Raw genomic sequence first — 21,320 nt, forward strand, 5'->3', positions numbered from 1 at the left:
TCTATCCTAGGAATGTTCTCATGTAGGGTTCTCTTTATTTATTTAATTTTTTTGTACTGGGGCTGGAACTCAGGGCCTCTCACTAGCTAGGAAGGCACCTTACCACTTGAGCCACAAGCCCACCAAAAAGTGAGTTCATTAAACCTACTCTGTCTTTTCCTTCCCTCTTCCTTTTCATCAAATATTCAGAATCCCTCTCTCTTAACTACAGTCCATGTAGTTCAGCATCCTCAGCCCCAGGGGTGGCATGGATAGGCAATATTACTCTTGTACTACAATCAGGTTTGTGCAGCTAAATAAATTGCAAGGATAAGGTTGCAGGGTGCTTCTAGAAAAAATTTTCCTACTTTTCAAGAAATGATTCACACTCCTGATTGTGCATGACCTTGCATGAAAGTCCTGGAATTGCTGGACTGAAAGCAACAAAAATGAAGGCAATACATGGAAAGATAAAGGCAAAAGAACGGGGCGGGTGGGGCTAGCTTGTGTCAGTTCTTTATATTATCCTATGTTTGAATTTCCAATTAGATCTAAGTTAATAAGCTTCCTTACAATTTAAAGAAGTTTTGAATTAGGTTTCCTTTTTCTTACTATGAACGTTTCTGATTTTATACAAGGAGCAAAGACACTGTAACTGAAATCTCAGTAAGTACTTGTGGAGAAGGTGAATAACTGGATAGGATTATATACCAAGCAACAGAAAACAGGACTGCCATGAGTAAATAAAAAGAAAATTTCTTTTCTCAAATGAGAAATCCATATGTAACTGTAACCCCTTTGTATATCACCTTTACAACAAAATAAAAGTAAATTAAAAAAAAAGAGAGAGAAGACCAGAGGTAGGTGCTTAGGCTGGTATTGCTGTTTGAGGACATTAGTGAGGATCTGGCTCCTTGTTACTTTCTGCCTTACCAACCCTTACATCTAGCTTTTGTATTTATGTTTTTTTTTTTTTTTTTTTTTTTTTTTTTTTTTTTTTTGGCCAGTCCTGGGCCTTGGACTCAGGGCCTGAGCACTGTCCCTGGCTTCTTCCCGCTCAAGGCTAGCACTCTGCCACTTGAGCCACAGCGCCACTTCTGGCCGTTTTCTGTATATGTGGTGCTGGGGAATCGAACCTAGGGCCTCGTGTATCTGAGGCAGGCACTCTTGCCACTAGGCTATATCCCCAGCCCCGTAGCTTTTGTATTTATGGTTGTAAATAGTTCTATGTTTATAGACATGTCCACAAAAGAAGGGGCAAGGGGCCAAAGTAATAGGCTAATTGAGAGGTTTTTTTTTGAAAACCTTTGCCCGATACTTTAACTCCACAGATATAGGCATTTGTTTATTTATTTACAAGATGTTATGTCTCTGTGTTGCTGACCTCAAATTCTCAGTCCTCCTGCCTCAGCCTCTGGAGTAGCTGGAATAATAGGTACAGTCTTGAAGAGATTGTGATGGGCTCTAATCCCTATACTTTTTTGTTTTGTTGTTGCTGTTTCTGCTTTTTGTTTGTTTATTTGTAGTGCTGAAGATGGAACCCAGTGATTAGGCAAGTGGTCTATCACTGATTTACATCTCCAGCTTTTAAACTTGCTTTTTTTTGGGGGGGGAGGGGGTGTGCATGTTGCAAATATGTGTTTGTATTGAGGACCTTGAGCTCTCCCTCAGCTTTTGTTACTCACACCTGGCCTTCTAATACTTGAGCCACACATCTACTTCAAGCTTTTTTGTAGGCTAATTGGAGATAAGAGTGTCATGGATTTTACTGCCCAGGCTGGTTTGGCACTGATCCTGGGATTGTAGCCTCCTGACTAGCTAGGATTATAGACATGAGCCACTGGTATCTCACTTTAAACTTGCATTTTATGTTGTAGGGAGCAGAGCTGACTCCATTTTGATTAGGGAAACATGGTAGGAAAGTTGGGAGAAGATTAGGTCAACCTGACCCAAAATTCTGCTTCTGTATATGGCTTGCTTAACTTCTTTGTTGCTTGCTCTACCTCTTGCGTCAACCTCCTACATCTGTGCCACACTTACTTGTTTGTTGCTTGTTCTACCCTTTGCATCAAGCCCCTACATCTGTGATACGCTTTTACCTTTATAAACCCCAGCTTGAGGACTGCTCAGGGTCACAGTGTCAGCGCCCGAGTCTGTGCTGTTCCTGGCCGGTCAGCCCGCTTTTCACTGTTGCAGTTCGGCCTTGAGTCTGTGCTGCATTCCTGGCTGGTCAGTTTGCTTTATGCTTCCTCCAATAAGTCCATCTTTTTGCTTGAGACTGTCTCTGAGTAGTGGACTCTTGGGGGGACGTGGAACCCCCCTACCCCCTCCTGTAACATTTTAAAGGTTAGCAAAGGACAGAGATGATCAATGGTATTATGTTTCTACCACATTTCCCCCTTCCTGATTTGTACCCAAGTTATTCATTCATCAAGAGAGCCATCATTCTGAGTAACTAAATTACAAGTGTCAAGCTTTTGGCAGCAATTGTTTCTATAGCTTCTATTTTCGAGCATGGAAGGTATTTAAAAAATAGGTAGTTGAAGTTGCAAAAGTTGGCTATAAATGGCAATAAATACTACTTGAGAAGAGGCTGTAGTTTCTGCTGTAGCAGGTAGATTTAGGCAAAGAGGTAAAATGGTTTTTTGTTTTTTGTTTTTTTTTTTGGCCTGGGGTTTGAACTATGGGGCCTCGGTGCTATCCCTGAGCTTCTTTAGCTCAAGGCTAGTGCTCTACCATTTTAGCCACAGTGCCACTTCTGGCCTTTTCTGGGTAGTTTATTAGAGTTAAGAGTCTCACAGATTCCCTTGCCCAGGGTGGCTTCAAACTGGATCCTCAGACATCAGCCCCCTGAGTAGCTAGAACTATAGGTTTGAGCCACCAGTGCCTGGCTATAAAATGTATTTTTGAAGGCATTCACCTTAGTTATTTGACTTCCCTGGATAGCCTCAAAGTGAAAAGACCCAAGAACGCATAATAGAAGAGACAAGGAGACATGAAGAAGTAATTGTTTGTTTTTTGTTGGTGTGGGGGTTGAACTCTTGAGCCTGGACACTGTCCCTGAGCTCTTCAGCTCAAGGCTAGCTAGCACTCTACCACTTTGAGCCACAGCACCACTTCTAGTTTTCTGGTGGTTAATTGGAGCTAAGAATCGCATGGCCTTTCCTGCCCGGGCTGGCTTTGAACCACAATCCTCAGATCTCAGCCTCCTAAGTAGCTAGGATTGCAGGCATGAGCCATGAACACTTGCTAGCCTTGAGCAAAAGAAAAGAAAAAAACAATTAGCCAAGCGCTGGGTTTTTCGATTTATGTGGTGCTGAGGAATCGAACCCAGGGAATCATATATGCTAGGCAAGCAGTCTACCACTAAGCCACATTCCTAGCCCGTTTTTCCTTTTAAAAACTTTTTTTTTATCTGGGTGCTAATGGCTCACACTTGTAATCCTGTCTAGTCAGGTAGCTGAGATTTGAGGATTATGGTTCAAAGCCAGCCCAGGCAGAACGTTTATGAGACTTTCATCTCTAACCACCAGAAAACCAGAGGTGGTGCTGTGGCTCAAGTGGTAGAACACTAGCCTTGAGCTAGCTTAAGAGCTCAGGGACAGTGCTCAAGCCCAGAGTTCAAGTCCCAGGACTGACAAAAAAAAATATTGTCTATAGAGTTTCAAACAAATTCAGAACAGGTTTTCCACATTTTTGAGCCTTTAGTGCAAAGGAATTAGTGCTTTTAGTTGATTTTCTTTCAGTAGGGATCAGATCTAGGGTTTTGTACATGTTGCTAAGCAAGAGATCAACCACTGAGCTATACTCCTGGTCCAGTGCTAGTGTTTTATCAATGACGTGCAATCTGAAGTCATCAGTGTAGAGCTATTACTTCACAGTGCACTTCAAAGAGGCACAGTCACTCAGGATGTTGGTACAGTCATTGGTGAAGTCTCTGGGTAAATTCTGTGGAGAAATTGTATTAAAACACTTCTGAGAGGGAATGAAGGAGGATAGGACATTGTTTCCTCTTTCTTGTTGCCCTATGAGGATTGACTCCTACATAGTTCTTGGTTGCATCATGCCAACCCTCCAGAAGTTGTATCTCTTATCCTTGAGATGGGGCATTTTATTGAAATCTGAAAGTAGAAAGAAAATCCAGAAACTCCAGGCCTGGCTCTTTAGAAGGAGCTGCAAGGTAAAGCCTGGAACTTCCCAGGAAATGACTGGTTAGCCCCAACTGCCATAACTACAGAAGCCTGAATGATACCAGTGGACAGCAGTGTAACTGATAGAGAACAAGAACCTTTACTTCATTGCTCCCTTCCTTGAGATTGGTGTTGCTACCTATACTAGCAACTTCTTTGACAAAGTACTGACTTTGGACAGTTTAAATAAAACAATTTTTTGAAAGGTTATAAAAAACTCGTAGAAGGAAAGGCTGGGGAACCAGACTCATAAAATGACATTAGGCAGTTTCGTTTTTTTATTTTTGAAATAGAGTCTCATACTGTCCTGAGACTTGTAATCAGTCCTCCCACCTTAGCTTCCTTAGTGCTAGGATTACAGGCATGCACCACCATGCCCAGCAACCACAGAACTGTTTGTATGGAGTAAAAACTGTCTGAAGTTCTATTCTGCTTCTGAAAAACTAACTATAATTATTTCACTCAATGGCATTATTCTGCTCAAGTTTAAAAATCCCAGGAGAGTCTGTTTGGCCAACACTAAATCAGATGTCTACTCTACTGGATTGGAAAGTTCAAATGGTGGTGTGCCAGCCTTGAGCCAAAGCAGCTCAGGGACAGTGCCCAGGCCCTGAGTTCAAGCCTCAGGACTGGCTAAAAAACAACACCCCCTCGACTATAAACAATGGGGAGGTTAAAAACTCCACAAAGAAAACATGGTATTTGGAAAGGGAAATGGATAGTGTGTTAACAAAATATCTTGTAATTCACTCATTTGCTTATTCAGCAATTTTCTTCTCACACATATACTTCAAAAACAGTTCTGCCTAAAACAATGCAGTTATTCCTTATAAAATAAAAAAAAAATCTCACCCATTCTATTGAAAGTGATACCTCAAAGTCTCATTTCTTTCTAAATAACAGTCTAAGTCAGGCTATCTGGGCAACGTACATTTCTACCCTAGCTCCAACTCAGCTGTGTTAGATCAAATCCTAGTAGTAGTGACCACACCTGAGATACCAGATTGACTGGGAGAGTGTTTCAGGTGAAGACAAGAGAAAAGAGAGGGTAGGGTAGAAGAAATTAGTCAAGCCATGATATGGTTTATCAGCCAAAGACTGCTGCCAGTTTGATCCCACAAAGTGACAGTCTGAGACCTAGTTATTAAATGATCTATAAAGAAAATTATTACAAGAAGGTCCAACAATCTGCCTAGAACATATGGTTTAAAAGTATTAGTCTTCAGAAGTGGTGCTGTGGCTCAAGTGGCAGAGTGCTAGCCTTGAGCAAAAAGAAGCCAGGGACAGTGCTTAGGCCTTGAGTTCAAGGCCCAGGACTGGCCAAAAAAAAAAGCACTAGTCTTCTCTTCTGTAGGAAGTTCTAGGGCCCTGAAATTCCCTTATGCCCACTGACTCAATTGATCTTTTCCATAGTTTCCATTCCCATCGATGGCAGAAAAAGAAACTTGGCCAGATAATAGTTTGGTTTCTTCTAGTTTCAAATGGTCTCATTTAAGGGTAACAGTTTTGTTATAGGTTTTTTTTTTGGCCAGTCCTGGGGCTTGAACTCAGGGCCTGAGCACTGTCTCTGGCTTCTTTTTGCTCAAGGCTAGCACTCTACTACTTGAGCCACAGCGCTACTTCCAGCTTTTTCTATATATGTAGTGCTGAGGAATCGAACCCAGGGTTTCATGTATACTTACCACTAGGCCATATTCCCAGCCCTCAACTTTTTATTTTTTGCCAGTCCTGGGGTTTGGACTCAGGGCCTGAGCACTGTCCCTGGCTTCCTTTTAGCTCAAAGCTAGAACTCTACTTGAGCTACAGTGCCACTTCTGGCTTTTTCTGTTTATGTGGTGCTGAAGAATTGAACCCAGGGTTTCATGCATGCAAGGCAAGCACTCTACTGCTAAGCTACATTCCCAGCCCTATAGGTCAACTCTTGATCATGTTCTCTCCAACTTTTTTGTAGTTTTACCTTTCAAAGGTGAATTCTGAGTACAAATGGAGTTTTTGCTGTTCTTCTGGTAATGATGTGTCAACAAGCCGTGTCTGGTCACCAGTTAATGTGTAGTCTATCTTCAGTCTCACTTTTGGTCTTGACCTTCCCAGATACCACTGACTAGCCCATGTAGTTTAAGTTATAGTGTGGCTCTTCAGCAGTCAGCCCAGTATCAAAGCTTAAATTCAGGACCTCACCCACATGAGCACAGCCTTTTTGAAGTTGGAGACTAGTGGACTTTTTCCCCAGGATTTGCACATACAACCACTTCAACTCAAAATTGTCTCTCATTTGAAATAGGGACAAATTTATAACTGCTGAGCTTTTCTTCCAAATATCTACTTGTCTTTTTTCTCAGATTGCTTCTCTGACTAGAAGTGTTGAAACTGGAGACCAATTATGTCCATCTGTATACAGAAGCTTTAACAATGTCTTATTTTGTTCATCTACTCAGAGAAGCAGAGGATTTGGAGTCCTAAATATTTGGGCCAAGATATTAGTATTTTCCTAAGCTCTAGGAGGGTCAATGCATTTCAGGTAACATGTGTGTGGCTGTGTATACACATAAATGGTACTTTGATTTCTGCTTCCTTAAACACATTTCACAGTCTATGTGGTTCTTTTTCCTCATTTATTAGTTATTAGACTATCTCTTCAAGGGTATTTTTACTGAACCTGGATGTGACTCAAGTAGTAGAGTGCTTGCTTAGTGTAAGTGAGGCCCAGAGTTCAACTCCAGATAGAAGTCTTTTTTTTTTTTTTTTTTTAAAGTAACAGGAAGTAGATGTAGCTCTAGTGGTAGTGTTAGGCTTGAGGGAAAAAGCCAAGCAAGAGAGGCCCTGGCATACTCACATGCACACATACACATATACAAACTAAAAATAACAAGCCAACAAAACTAGCAAGTCCTGTTTTTGCTGCCCCTGCAGCCTTAGGATGTAACACTATTCATGTGCTCCTTGGGAATAAGATACATATTTGATGTTAATGAAAAGGCATACAGATGTCTTTTTAAAAAATTATATATTGCTGTCTTACAACAGCTCTCAAACTTCAGGAATAACCTAGGGAATGACAAGTATGCAGATTACTGTTGCTTCTGTAAAGACTGAAAGGAATACAACTTGAGAGAAACTGCAGTATTACTTTCCAAAAGTTCTGTCATCACCACCAAGAAGTTGAGTGTTAGGCTGTATTCTTAGCACTTAGGAGGAAACCCTGGGCTACAAAGTGAGATCTTCTCAACAGAAGCTATGTGCAGTGGCTCCCCCTTATAATTCCAGTTATTCCAGAGGCAGAGATCAGGAGGATCATGGTTTGAAGCCACCAGGCAAGAAAGCTGAAACCCCACCTCAACAAAATGGTCATGGCCGGGTGCTAGTGGCTCACGCCTGTAATCCTACTAACAAGGCTGAGATCCTGAGAATTGCCATTTGAAGTCGTCCTGGACAGGAAAGTACAGAAGACTGCTTGGAAATGGAGCTATGGCTCAGTGGTAGAGCACTAGTCCCTAGCAAAGAGCAGCTCAGGAACACCCAGGCCCTGAATTCAAGCTCAAGGACCAACACACAAAAAGAGCTAGCTATGGTGGCACAGCCTATTTTCCCAGCTAGTTGCAGTCCAGTTCCTCTTTCCCTCAGAGGGAAAAATGAAGTAAAAGGGGGGTGGTGTGACTCAAGTTGGTAGAGCAGTACAGAGAAAGGGAAAAAGAAAACCAGAAATATAAAGGAGGTTGGTACAAGTTTGAAGTCAGTTCAATCAACTTGAAAACTGGGAAAACCTTGAATAGCTTAAAGCAGTTGTTTTTGTTTTCTGGTTCAGACCTGGACCTTCATATTTAGCCCAGACTGCCTCGAACTGTATTCTTCGGCTTCAGGGCTTAGATTACAAGTTTGTGCCTGCCACCAAGCCATTTGAATAGTAGGTCTCTGGCAGCAAAACCAATTGTAGAACAACGAACTTCATCTTGAGCACAATGGGTCATTAACACAAATAATTTTTTCCTTCCCAGTGCTAGAAATTGAACCCAAAGCTTTAGGCGTACTAGTCAAGTGCTCTCTCTGAATTACAAGCTCAGACCGTAATGCTTTTTGGCAGGTTCTTGATATGTAGAGGTCAGGCTTGCCTTGTTACTCAAAATCCTCCTGGCCTCCACTTAGCCAAATCCTGCGATTTTAGGTACACCATATTGCTTGATATTAACTTTTAGAGTCACTCTCCACACCTTAGTCCTTTACAACTAACAGAAAGCATATAAAGTTGGGGCAAGCATTTGCAAAAAACAGACCATCTTGCAAGTGTGTATGATGTAATTTGCGCTCAGGATTAGACTTTCAAACCACCAGGAAATCACTAAAACAAATATTTTTTAGTATCCTCTCCCCGACCCCTGGCTTTTTTTTGGTTATGTACTGCAGTATTTAGAAATAATTTTGTTCCTAGGACACACACATAGCCACCCTTGCAAATACACCCGTAAAGCTTAAGTATTACATACTACAGCTTCTAAAAAAACCCAATGTGCAGTGTTCCATGCCCCACTTCTTGAGCTCTTCACTTTTCTCCTGGCTACATTTACCAGTCATTTGTAGTGGCAAAGCAAATGGCCTCCAAGTTGTACACTGAAATTAACTATGTAGCAGCCTCAACCTGTTTATAATCTCCAGTGTATTTGTGCACTCAGCCTAGATTATGGTAAAAGTTAAAAATGAAAACTCAGCTAATAGTCCACTTACGTAACTCAATTTCTCAATGACTTAAGAGCTTTGAAAGCCAGTATCCTCTAGGGGATGCTTTCCTCCAATTGGACTAGCAACTTGACTGAATTGTTGCTACCTCTAGTTTTTCTCTAGGGAAGTCTTATTTCACACTAAGGCACCCCCAACAAGTACCCAAGAGGGAGGCTAATTAACACTCCTGTGGCAATGGAGTCTAATTCTACCTTTGGGGAAAACCATATCAAAAGCAACAGTGTTTAAATGCATTTTAGCTCATTCTCATAAACCCACCCCTTGATTTTATAGTCTACTGTAAAAACCGTAATTGTTTTTTTTCTTGGACTGTTGAAAGCCAACTGAGTTATAATACTCTACATGCCAACACTGGTCTTACATTGGATTTCATTTTATACATCTTTTTAAAGTTAACTTGAAAAATTTATTCAAAATCACTCATGGTGGCTTGGTGTGGCAGCACGTGCCTGTCATCTCGAGTTGAGTGGGAGATCAGGATGGCAGTCCAATCCATTGAGAGCTCCATCTCAACCAATATGCTAAGCAATGGTAGTAGTGTCAGTTTGTAATCAAAACTATGCTGGAGCCTTGGTAGGCTGGAGGTCTGAGAATAGCTGAGGCAAAATACAAGTCTGAATAAGGAGTAATGCAAAGTGAAGGGGTGGTGGGATGGCTCTACTGTCTACCTAGCAAATGAGTTCCCAGAGTCCAAACCCTAGTACTGCCAAAAAATAAGTACTGAGGATTGGTAGAACCAAACCAACCACACTAAGGTTTCACTTATACACAAAAATGTAATAGAGGGCTGGGGATATGGCCTAGTGGCAAGAGTGCTTGCCTCGTATACATGAGGCCCTGGGTTTGATTCCCCAGCACCACATATACAGAAAATGGCCAGAAGTGGCGCTGTGGCTCAAGTGGCCGAGTGCTAGCCTTGAGCAAAAAGGAAGCCAGGGACAGTGCTCAGGCCCTGAGTCCAAGGCCCAGGACTGGCCAAAAAAAAAAAAAAAGATTACTTCATTTCCTTGTAAAAGGAATGATTTTCACCAGTATCAGTCAACTCCTTTTCAAATTGGGCACACATCAAATCTAGCATCATGGGATTTTTATTTGGAAGTAAATTTTGAACTATCAATACAAATGCCAAGATACCACACAAAACATCCACAGGAACTTTTTTTTCATTTTTTGAACTGCTCACAAACATTTCCTACATAATCAAACATACAACAGAGAAATGGTACATTTTTTTAAAATTTGCATACAATGGAAAAACAAGTATATATATTTTTACAAAGTTTAATAGACACTACTAGGGTTGACAGTTCAAGTCTATAGGTGAGAAATTATGTAATAAAAATAACCAGATTTTATTCAGCCATCAACCACTTAACTGTTAATCTGAGTAATAAAGCTTGTTGCCAATCATTCTTCTGGTATATACTTATATTAACTTGTGGTATTACTCTCCACACCTTGGTTCTTTACAACAGAAAACATAAAATTGGGGCAAGCATTTGCAAAAATAATTAAAAATAACACCTAGTAAGCATGAGTATGTGTATGATGTTATTTCTCCCCAAGCAATGGACTTTCAAACTACCAGGAAATCACTAGAACTGAATTTGCTAACATATTTTGTTTATATCCAAGAGGTGCATTTATATTTAACAGAGGAGCTCAAAAATCAAACTTAGTGTTTAGGAGTGGGTTAGAAAATTCAGCCACCATTTGAAAACTGTCTTAAAAAAATGACCACCAAAAATAGGTTCACTAAATTTATTTTAAAAATCATAAAACGTTTCTTACAAAAGAGCATTACATTCTGCACACTGCTCTGAACAAATGCCAGGGACATGTGAACTATTGTTACTTTCCTCCCTGTCCCACCCCCCAAATGTTTACAGTGACCACAAAGCAAGGTGTTCACAATAATTACATAGGGGGAATTTTTTTAAACCACCAACAATGAACAAAAAATAAAATCCACTCACTCTGCTGCTGTTTCAAAATTTCAATGTTAGTTTTTGCACACCCTCCCCCCCAACCCTGTTTTTAAGGAACTAAAACATTACATCTGGTGAACAGCAAAGATTTCACTACACCTCAAATGCAGAACACCTATGAAGCAGAGGAATGTTGGCTTTTTAAACAGAAGCAGATAAAAAAAAAAGATGCAGGACTCCTTCAGTTCTTCACTAGTCTTAGAAAAACTTTCCAGAATACTGCTTCACACTATAAAAAAGAAAAAATATCTTGCATTAGAATCCTTCAACATCTGCATACTGCTTCACACTATAAAAGAAAAGAAAAAAAAGTACGAATTAGAATTTTTGTTCGTAACATCGCAATCAACATTAAGACAATTTCAATGCTAAATTTAACATGTCCATTACAATTTAAAAAATTTAAAACACCAGCAATCACAAATTAAAGCAACATAAAATTCAAGAAAAAATGATTAAGCAGACATTAGCAGAGAATTAAGAAACTGAAAGTTGTTAGTATTTGGTAGGAAAGACAAGAAATGCCAGGAAGGTGTGAAATGCTGCATATTACAGCACCAATCATTTGTCCTGTAGAGGTGGCCTGTGCCATATGGCAGACTGTGATTTGTTGTCAATTTAGTTATCTAAAAACAACAAAATCACTAGTCTTCCACACAGAACTAAGCCAACATCCAATGAATCTTCTATAGTTTCTACAGGCTCTGTATAATTTATAAGGAGTGGTTTAGGCAGCAGTTTTCACCAGAGAAATGAGAAGTTTGGTTGGTTAAAGCGTCTTCCAGCAAGATTAGTATTGAATATCTTCATATTTAGTAAGAAAGCAGAAGAAAATTAAGGCAAAGCTATTAGAATATTAGGATGTTTAGAAGTTAGGTCCCCAAATGACTGAAACACCATGGTTTCTAAAAGAAAATCAACTGAGAAGAGAAGTTCTTATACAAGTCAAACACAAACTAACCTGTTCTGCAGTAAATACTGTGCATTCTGAATCTGGTCCTGTGTTCCTGTAATGGTAATGATCCGATCTTCGGATCCTTCTAAAGGCTCATCAATTTTGATCGAAGCTCCGGACTCATGACGGATTTGTTTAATCCGTTGACCACCTTTGCCAATAATAGATCCAGCCAACTGAAAAGATTTTAAATACAAGTGTTCATGAAACTTCTTAAGAAAGGTTGACAAACCAAAGACTGGATTATATGCATGTATATGCATTCTAACATTTCTTAATATTTTGAAGGCACTGGACATCATTTGACTAGACAAACTGTGGAGTGATAATGCATTAGGTCTTTGAACAACATTATCTTGGTCCTAGTAGTTTTAGTTAAAACCTCCAGTTTAAAGGAAATCTAAGAGAAATAGGCAACAAGCATTTTAAAGTTTCACTAAATGTTCCTGGTATTAAGGATACTTACATCTTTGGGAATAGTTACTTGTGTAGTAATAATAGGTCCACCAAGATCACCATATGAGCCACGACCCCCTGCATAGGAATAATCTGATTTAAATGATGAGCATTAAGTTCACATAAAAAGTATAAAATAATGTTGATTTTTTTACAAGAGAAAACTTACCATATCCAGAGCCACCCTAAAAAGAGAAAGAAAAAAAATAGAAAATTACTTTGCCTTCAAAAAAAAAAAGTCATTGTAATATTAAGCAATCCTATGTTTAAGAAATCAAAGTTCTCCCACATCTCTCTCATTTATTCCCCGTAGGTTAAATTTTAAGAGGCAAAGTTGATTTTAGTTACATGGTATTTCAAGAAACCAATTATGAGGGGAAATAAAACTAATTACTGAGCAAGAAAACATCTTAAATTACTGATATGTACATTAAAATATTCAACCTGTGGTTCGTAAGCCATCTGCCACTCTGATGGGCTCCATGTATCTATCGCAGAATCCCAAGTTTCATCAGCACTGAAACCAACCTGTAAGGAGAAATATGAACACAAAGCTGCATCATATTTGCTAGTTACCATTATATAGAAATTTATGAAGATTTTCATTTTAAAAACCTGCTAAATTCCTTTTGTAACAAAATGTTAATTAACTACATGACTTTAAGATACTTCAAATAGCCCTCACATATACACTGCTAAACAAAAATGTCCTCACCATGCCATCATAGCGGTCTCCAGGTCTTCCTCTTCTGTCATAGGCCATTAGATCTCTGTAAACATATTAGTCATGATTTCAATTTTTATAACACATAGAAGATTACCTATCAATGAATGCCTTTTTTGTAAATCTGTGGTTATACATCTTCCCCAAAGCAAAAACAAAACAAAACAAAACAAAACAACAAAAAAAACTCCTTACCCTCCTCTAGGTGGTGGTGGTGGAGGAAGAGGAAGATTCCGAGCTCTGCTTCCACCCCGGCCACCTCGACCAGGAGGTGGAGGAGGAGGTCCACGACGAGGGCTCATATCATCATAATCTCTTCTAGAAGGAGGCATGGGACGACCACCCCGACCAGGAGGCATTCTGTCGAAGCCACCTCTTCCCCGCATGGGAAATCCCACGGGACGTCCACGGCGATCATCAAACATCATCGTAAAACCTCCATAATCATAGGTCTCATCATAGAAGTTGGGATCATAAGGCTGCGCACGTCCTTTAATGGGAGACTGAAAAAAATACAGCAAACTTACTGATTGAAGAAATACCTTAGGTCTTACTAGCTCCTCCTCCAACAAGTTATTCTCAGGAGGTAGAGCTAATCCAATCAACAATGATAGTATGAAAAGATCTGGAAAGGATTTGCTAGCATGTCCTAAACAAAACTAAGTTTACTACCTGGAAGTGTAAGAAGAAACCAGGATACTTAAAAACCATCTTTCATTTTACATGATAAACTACAATGCATACACAATGGGGGTCAGCTCTGTGGAGTAAACATTTGAGAGCTGAAAGGATCATTATCTTGGGCCAAGATGTGTCGAGTGAGACACATCCTGAGAAAAAGTTAAGTTATAAATTGGGATGTACTTCTTGAAGCACCAAAGACATGTAAAACTGGACAATATAAAATTGCTAGAAAAAGGACAAGCACACAACAAAGACTACTAGTATAAAACATTCTGAAATTTTGAAGTTCCCATTTCATAAAATTTTAAAAACAAAATTACCTCTGATATAAGATCAAGGATGATTTTTATGCACTCTACAACTCTATCAGGCTTTCCTCCAATAAGAACAACTCTGTCAGTGGAATGAGGACAGCATTCTTGGAAAAGCTTGATTGTTGTCTGAGTATTCTGCAATAAATTTACAAAAAAAAATTAGAATACAATGAAAACAGGCTTCAGACTTATCGAGCTATAATTTTCAGACTATAAAATTGTGGCTAATCACCATGACATACAAAAATAACTTTTACAAGTACCATCAGACTTTCATTATGTTAAAAACAAAAATATACACATTTATTCAGTAATGGCAGAAAACACAAGTGCCCTTTTACCTCTCGAAGTTCTTTGATTTTAGCACCTTTGACCCCAATAATTCCTCCTGCCAGACTCTGATGAATCAACAGTCTCAACTCGCAGTCAAAATCACTTCCTTTATAGTGTTGGTACTGTGGAGGGAGAGTTTTAACATTTTAGTCTCAAGTCAGTAATTTCCCAATCTACACTTACTAGCTATAAGCATAATAGACTGTTGCAGTAAGCAACCTGAATTTGTATTTCAATAACTTTACCAGTTATGTGCTTATTATCCTCAATAGCCAGGCCCAAAAAGGACATTCTGCACCACCTTAAAAATTATTTTATTTTCAGGTCCTGCAACACCATACCCACACTGCAGCCATTTAGCATGTCGCTGTTACCACAAAATATTTAACATTCAAATAACATAATAAAAAATGACTGCGAAGCACTTTGCAAATATAGTTAATTCCCACTGCAGCATGGAGCAGGGTCAACAGTGAGTTGTAAGACCATTCATGTATCACGTTTTAAGCCTTTTTCTAGAGATGGGAAAAGTGCACTATGTTAAAAATAAATTGATCCTATGGGCCAGGCTCCATACTTCAGTGGGGTTCAATGGCACTATGACATACATTTAAGCATTCCACAGCATCAGATTCGAGCGGGAGCTGGCTGGTTGCAGTGGGTGATGGCAACTGCAGGCCCTGAAAGTAGAAAAATAAGAGTAATAGGTTAAGTGTCTAGCGTGATCAGGCTATTGTCGCATATATTGGTAAAGCTACCATAACATTTTAATTCTATAAGAAAGCTGTATCTAAACAGTAAGGCTCAATTTATATGCTTTTCTCTGTATACCTAGGGCAAATGATAATCTTAACATCCTAGGTAAGGTATAAGCAATTTTTCCTTTTCAACATAGTCCTCACATCCCTCTACAACACAACAAACTTCTCTAAAACTAAAGTATTTAAAATATCTGCTAAACCCATGAACACAGTAGGGAGGCCTTACTACTCCAATAGTGACCACCCTGAAATTAAAAAACAAAACCAAATAACTTGATCATGACAATGGTGCATATTATGCAGATGTTTCTGTTTGAAGTATATGCAAATTTCTTCCTTCCTTTATGCCCCAAATCCAATACCTTACCAACCCACATACTACCAAATACATTAAAAAAAAGTTTTAAGCCTACCTCTTCCAAGGTAGGGATGATTTTCTTCAGAATCTCTCCAATTGTTTCAATATCAGCACTGATGCTCAATATGCTGTCAAACACCACAAATACCAGATAATACAAAAAAAAAGTGGAAAAGAAAAATGAGTCTTGTGTTTGTCACTAGTAGTCACACAAACTTTCACATAGAAGTAACATAACATTTACTCAATATTCCCCATTTAAAGTGGCCTATTCATGGATTTTTCACATGCATTTTATGCCCAATACAGACATGATAACAGTATTAGGAGACTTGAAGAAAGACAGAGAGAATGGGCTTTTGGAAGGGCTCAGATTAAGTGGGCAATAAATTGACCAGAGCAGAGTTGAATATTTATGTTCCCCGCCACCACGTTAAGGATACCCTCGCTGTTACATTGGCAAAACTGGCACACCTTTCTCTTAGGCAAAGTAGGGGAATATGCAAGTGGTGAACATTGTATCTGGAATAAGGTTATGGATACCAGTTAGAAATTAAGATCACTAATGGGCTCTGCAAGAAAACAAATACAAATGCCAAGACAAAACAAAGACAACACAAATGAGAAGTGAAGGAAAGTGAACCAGAGTTAGCATTTCATCAGAAAAATTATGAACAGGAAATGTTGGGAAGCAAGGTGGGCCACAAAGACAGAGCGAGAGACTATTTGGGTAACAATTTGATTTACAATGCAGTAAAATATGCAACACTTGAAGCTGTGCTCCTTCCATCGAAATAAAATTAGTGGATCGTTTGGGTGGGCAACTCACGGTAAAAGTTCAGTGACAAAAAGACTTAATGGGGAAAATAAGACAGAAACTTGAAAAACAATACACCGGCTAAAGGGGATACTATTTAATTATATAAAAGGCAGGTAATAAAATACATTTCTCTCTTTCTAATCAGGCAGTGAGGCATAAACTGTTGGGACATACCGCTCGGGGCCACTGCTGTCTGGGACTGAAACACTGGCATTGTACTGCATTGGTCATTGGCGTTCGTGGATGTTGGCATTGGGCATGGGCATTCAATCAGAAGTTGTCAAGTATGGTACCCGTTTGGCAACGAGCACATTTTTGGGCATAGCCAACCAGGGTTTTCACATGGGCGTTCAGGGGCGGATGGGCCAACGTCATGGTGGGCAACGCAGGGGTAAGTCGATCCAGTACATGGGCAACGGAGATATATGGCCAAAAAAACAAGGAGAGGGAAAAGGGGGAAAAGCAATAAATTTTAATTTAATACAAACTATACTCAATACTCTCAATTAATGAAACAAGCTTAAGTTGTTCTGAAGACTAACACAATAATGGACTTCTCTATATCTGACTGGCTTAACATTTAAGGACCTTAAATGATGGTTTTCTAGTTTTTTTTTTTAAAAAACAAAACCAAAAAAAAAAAGAAAAAAAAAACAAAACCAAGGAAAAAAAACAAAAACAAACAAAAGAAAAACGATGTTTCAGTAGCAGGCTGGCTCATGAGGGTAGACACAAAACCTGTCGTGACTTAAGTTTACTGAAATTCTTGAGGAAATTGGGGAAATTAATAACCCAGACAATTATACTGAATATCTGGATTAAGAGGAGAGAGGTTTATAAAAGATCAAACAAAAATTCCCACACCAAAACCCCCAACTATTAAGACTGGTTTTTCCTGAGGTTTAAAATGCACTCCTAGACCTGAACAGGCAGGTTTGTAAAAATTTAAACGAATTTTCAAGTTACAGTTTACAGTAATCAAGAGGAACATACAAAGATCTGCGACCAAGAGAGAAATGAAATACTGTTAAAATAAGTACTCAACACGAAGTTATTTGCCTCAATTTTAGCAAGAAAAACATTAAGAAATGTGTATACTATGAGAAAAAAATAGAAATTTGATGAACCAAGTCCTGTATGTTTACTCACTTCTGATGCTGCAAGCATTTAGTGTCTAATCACAAGAGTCAACCCACTATAAATCATGAAGACCCAAATAAACCATAGGTATTGACAAATGGTTTCCCAATTTTAAGGTTAAGTGCCTATTCTATTCTTTACCCATAGTTTAACCATGCAAACTATAAACATTTTTGTGCTTCATGTGAATGAAAGCTGTTAAAACAAGATGGATGAGCTGCTTAAAAAAATGTAAATGCTAGTTTTACTCAGCCACTTACAATGGTTTTCAATAATGTAATTGATCCACAAGGGGAATGTTAAAATTAAGGATTTTAACACTGGCAGTATCTCCAGTTAAGATGTTATCTTGCCTGAAGTGAACAATTTGATGGACTCTTATTAGAAAGTGGTTTAATATAAACCTTTACCCTATTCAATCTGGGCTTTTATTAAAACAAGAATGGCAAACTTTGAATCATCTATGTAATCAATTATTAACAAATGGCTTGCAACTACATTAGGTGATTTCTATGATGTAAACCTTTAAAGTTCTAGAAACACAAACTGAATCTGCTTGTTCAGCAGTTTAAATGAACACTTACGTCTGTACGGAGGGCCTTAATATTCTTGCCTCCTTTTCCAATCACTGCCCCAGCATTCTGGAAGACAGAAATACAAGAAATGATTTTGACTTTACCTAAAATTACTCTATTACTGCTTTCAAGCTATAAACAAGGTTTATTATAGAATTGAAAATCTATTTAAAGACAAAAAAGTCAACTATGGGGGCGGGATGGATCAAGATTTCCTATGTACTCAGCACAAAGCATTTTAAGACAGAACTCTGAAATACTTAGAATGTCTTTAGTACTAGTACAAACTTAATTTAAGCACAGATTCACTTTATAATACTCACTTATGAAAGTTGCTATGATGGTAGTAGGTACCCTCCCAATGAGTTTTGATTAAAGCAGCCCAGTAACTATTAACTAAAATTTCTTAAGAGTGGCCAATATTATCTACATTTATTCCACTAATGCTTTGAGTCATCCCCTTTCCTAATTTGACTGCTGAATGGCTCATGAGAGTTAACAAAATACTACCAATGTTGCCCAATTTAGAAAGAACCATAAAAATCTTACATTCTTCGTTCTGTAAATCCCTAAAAGCTTCCCAGAGAGACAAACCAGAATTTAATTTCTACTTGATTACAGACCACCAATTTTTCAAAGATAAAAGTTTATACCTTGCTTTGAAGCAGAATGCGTAGTTCAACCATCTCATCAGTGTTGCGAGATCTTTTAAATGCTTGCTCCTCTTCCATATCTTCTGCAGGGCGTTTACCTAAAAGTAAACAGTACACATTTCAAATGAAGCAGTTTGTTCACAAAACACCTTAAGGTCTTAAACCTGTAGGCTGAGGAGATTTGTTGCTAATCTATTCTCTTTTTTTAAAGTTACAGTATTAGTCTCTATCTTAATAGTAACCACACCATCAAACAAAAACATTGCAATAAATACTTCCAAAGACTAGAAAATCGTTTTCTCACCAAATTCACCATTGGTTTCAGTATTGGGGAAGGTTTCCTCTGGCTGTTCAGTTTCCATTTTCTTGTATTAAATGGACACACCAAACTGTTGAAAAATAAAGAAGCTAGTACAAGTGGCTTATCATAAAGTTATTACTTCATAAAAGACTGCTTCTAGAACATGCAATTAGCTATCCTTTCAGAGCACAACCTTAGTGTTCTGAGTAGAAACAACAGCTGACACCTTATCGTTACAGTAGCTTATAAAACTGGCCTATCAGTTTTGCTATTGTTCGGTACCAAATACTAATTTCGGGCCTCAACTGGTTTAAACAAAGTAAGCCAGTTATTTGTAAAAGTTGACCTTTCTCGCTCTTAAAAATCGGTGGCTGTTTAAGTAAAGGATTCACAGGTGATTTTTTTGTAAAGAAAGCCACTATTTTTAACCAATGTAATTGTGTCCCACCACGGCAGCTTATTAAATGCCTGAAATTGCTTATAGACCCCAATTTTGTCCACAAAAACCTTTAAAGGTTCTAGCAGTTTTAGTTCTTTTCAACTGATGAGTCAACGCTGTTCTGACATCGCCTAAGTTTATAAATACAATGGCAAATGTCAAACCATGTCCAACTAACCAGCTCAATCTGCTGCGGGGGGGGGGGGGAGAGAGGAGGCGAAGGATAAATATAAAATTCGTACTTAAGGACCAGACTCACTACTATGATTCAACAAAACGAAAGGAACCTTGGAAATCTAATATCGCCCCTAGCGAAGCATAAAAATTGGACTAAATAAAGAAAAGCCCATAATCCAATGATTACATTCTCAATACGAAATCCAAAGATTCTATGAGCCCCAAGTAACAGGACTAGAGGCGACCGGTAGTACTTGATAAACGGGCGACTAGACAGCAAAAGGGCCGAAAATCAAGGAAACATTTTTACCCCTCAAGTCTTCCAAAACGCATATGGGTCAAACCACTTTCTCCAGGACTGAAAGGATAGCCTGCCCGCCCATCACTCAAAATCTAAGTAAGGCGTGGTGCGAACCCGAGGAGGAGTTTAAAGTCCCAGCAGCAGGGTCTATCTGGAAAAATAACCTGGCTCACCTAGCAGCCCTCACCCCTAAGAACTAGAAATTCGCCTAGCCCGGCACTACCAGCCCAGGACAAAATTACGCCCTGGCCCTTCTCGCTCCCACCTCCCGAGGACACGACTGGCAACAGTCCAGTCCCAGCAGCTGGAAAAACGAAACGGACACTGGCGCCGCACCTCTCCTCACCCGGATCCGACAGGAAATGGCGGCCCGCGTAATGGCGACTACGTGCGACTAGGCGGAGCCGAGCGCCGACCCCCTCCCCCACCCACCACGCGGCCCCGCGATCTCATCCCCCGCAACCCCTCCCCCCCACCGCCGTAGAGACAAAGCGGCGGAGGGAGGCCGGACCGTCCCACCCATTTGGCCCGATCCCGCCGAACCTGGCCTGGCAGGCCCGAGGTACGGCAGGTCAACACAAAAAGCCGGCGGCGTCGCCGCGGCCCTCACGAGACTCGGACGCCCGCCCGCCAGCGCTATCTTCCTCCCGGACGAGGCACTGGGCCTTCGTTACCCACAGTTCAGCCTACAGACACTCGCCTCACGATAAACCCCCAAGCCCCAAATACCCTAACGTGGACTGCAGACACACGCGCAGCGAAATGGCGGAGGTGGGGGAGGGGAGGCCGGGTAACGTTCCCTCTCGGACGGAGAAGCGGACATCCGCCCGGGAACTCCTAAGATGGACCCGTCAAGCGGAGAAGCTGGGCTCCGACCCTCGCCTCCCATCTGCTCCTTCGCCCTGCCCGACTCCTCACCGAACAAGTCCGCCGTTCCCTCCCGGTTGCGCTGCCTCAGTCACTGCTAGACGGAGAAGGAGCACGGCCCCCCTCCCCCACCACCTCGAGCTCTCCTACCCCACTGTCGCGCCCGATTGGCTGCCCAGGCGTCAGCGGCGGCGCCAAGGCAAAACCATTGGCCCTAGGTCGCGTCAATCAAGGCGAGGAAGGAGCCAGGAACCCCGCCTCCCGCCGGCGACTCCCTTCAGGGTGTAAGGCCACGGGCCGAAGAAAACCCGGGCTTGGAAAAAGTAAACGAAGCTCTTTAGGGAGACCACCCCCTTTCCCGAGTCCATACTACCTGAGCCTGAGGAATTCCAATTACTTATGGGCCGCAAACAATTGGGACTCCGGCAAAACGTCGAAGTCGGTGCCGCAGAGAAACAGAGGGTAATGGCGTCTGCAGTGCCGCCGCCTGGAGCGCCCTCCTCCTTTCTCGTTCGCGCACTCACTGGCCACGGGGTGGGGGGGTGGAGGGGGAGGGAGGAAAATACTCTCGCGA

The 21,320-nt window shown here is 40.4% G+C and overlaps 1 protein-coding gene across 11 annotated transcripts; it reads right to left on the bottom strand.

Annotated features, from left to right (window-relative positions):
- Positions 1–9,970: 9,970 nt before the first annotated feature.
- Positions 9,971–21,275, bottom strand: Hnrnpk (heterogeneous nuclear ribonucleoprotein K). Of its 11 annotated transcripts, none has more exons than XM_048331387.1 (16): positions 21,120–21,275; positions 18,966–19,050; positions 18,662–18,759; positions 18,018–18,074; positions 16,468–16,511; positions 15,529–15,601; positions 14,963–15,034; positions 14,363–14,476; positions 14,028–14,156; positions 13,219–13,526; positions 13,015–13,069; positions 12,729–12,827; positions 12,469–12,484; positions 12,310–12,392; positions 11,850–12,019; positions 9,971–11,117 (listed from the first exon to the last, which is right to left on the bottom strand). In XM_048331387.1, the coding sequence occupies exons 2-16, from the start codon at positions 19,021–19,023 to the stop codon at positions 11,087–11,089; spliced, it is 1,407 nt and encodes a 468-aa protein (XP_048187344.1). In that variant the 5' UTR covers positions 19,024–19,050; positions 21,120–21,275; the 3' UTR covers positions 9,971–11,086. The 11 variants fall into 11 exon arrangements, with proteins under 11 accessions (XP_048187344.1, XP_048187363.1, XP_048187358.1 ...); XM_048331406.1 differs by having other exon boundaries at positions 12,744–12,827; positions 21,120–21,274; XM_048331401.1 differs by having other exon boundaries at positions 9,971–11,177; positions 12,744–12,827; positions 21,120–21,274.
- Between the last annotated feature and the right edge of the window lie 45 nt (positions 21,276–21,320).

The sequence above is a fragment of the Perognathus longimembris genome, chromosome 1, assembly GCF_023159225.1.
Source record: "Perognathus longimembris pacificus isolate PPM17 chromosome 1, ASM2315922v1, whole genome shotgun sequence".
Classification (NCBI taxonomy): Eukaryota; Metazoa; Chordata; class Mammalia; order Rodentia; family Heteromyidae; genus Perognathus; species Perognathus longimembris.

Bases quoted from the DNA above. Each gene is read 5' to 3' on its own strand.
- Hnrnpk (XM_048331352.1), bottom strand. From the start codon at position 19,023: ATGGAAACTGAACAGCCAGAGGAAACCTTCCCCAATACTGAAACCAAT. The intron at 15,035-15,528 runs GTAGGCTTAAAA...TTCTACTTTCAG, and splicing joins TCATCCCTACCTTGGAAGAG to GGCCTGCAGTTGCCATCACC. The intron at 12,020-12,309 runs GTAAGTATCCTT...AAATCTTTTCAG, and splicing joins AAGTAACTATTCCCAAAGAT to TTGGCTGGATCTATTATTGG.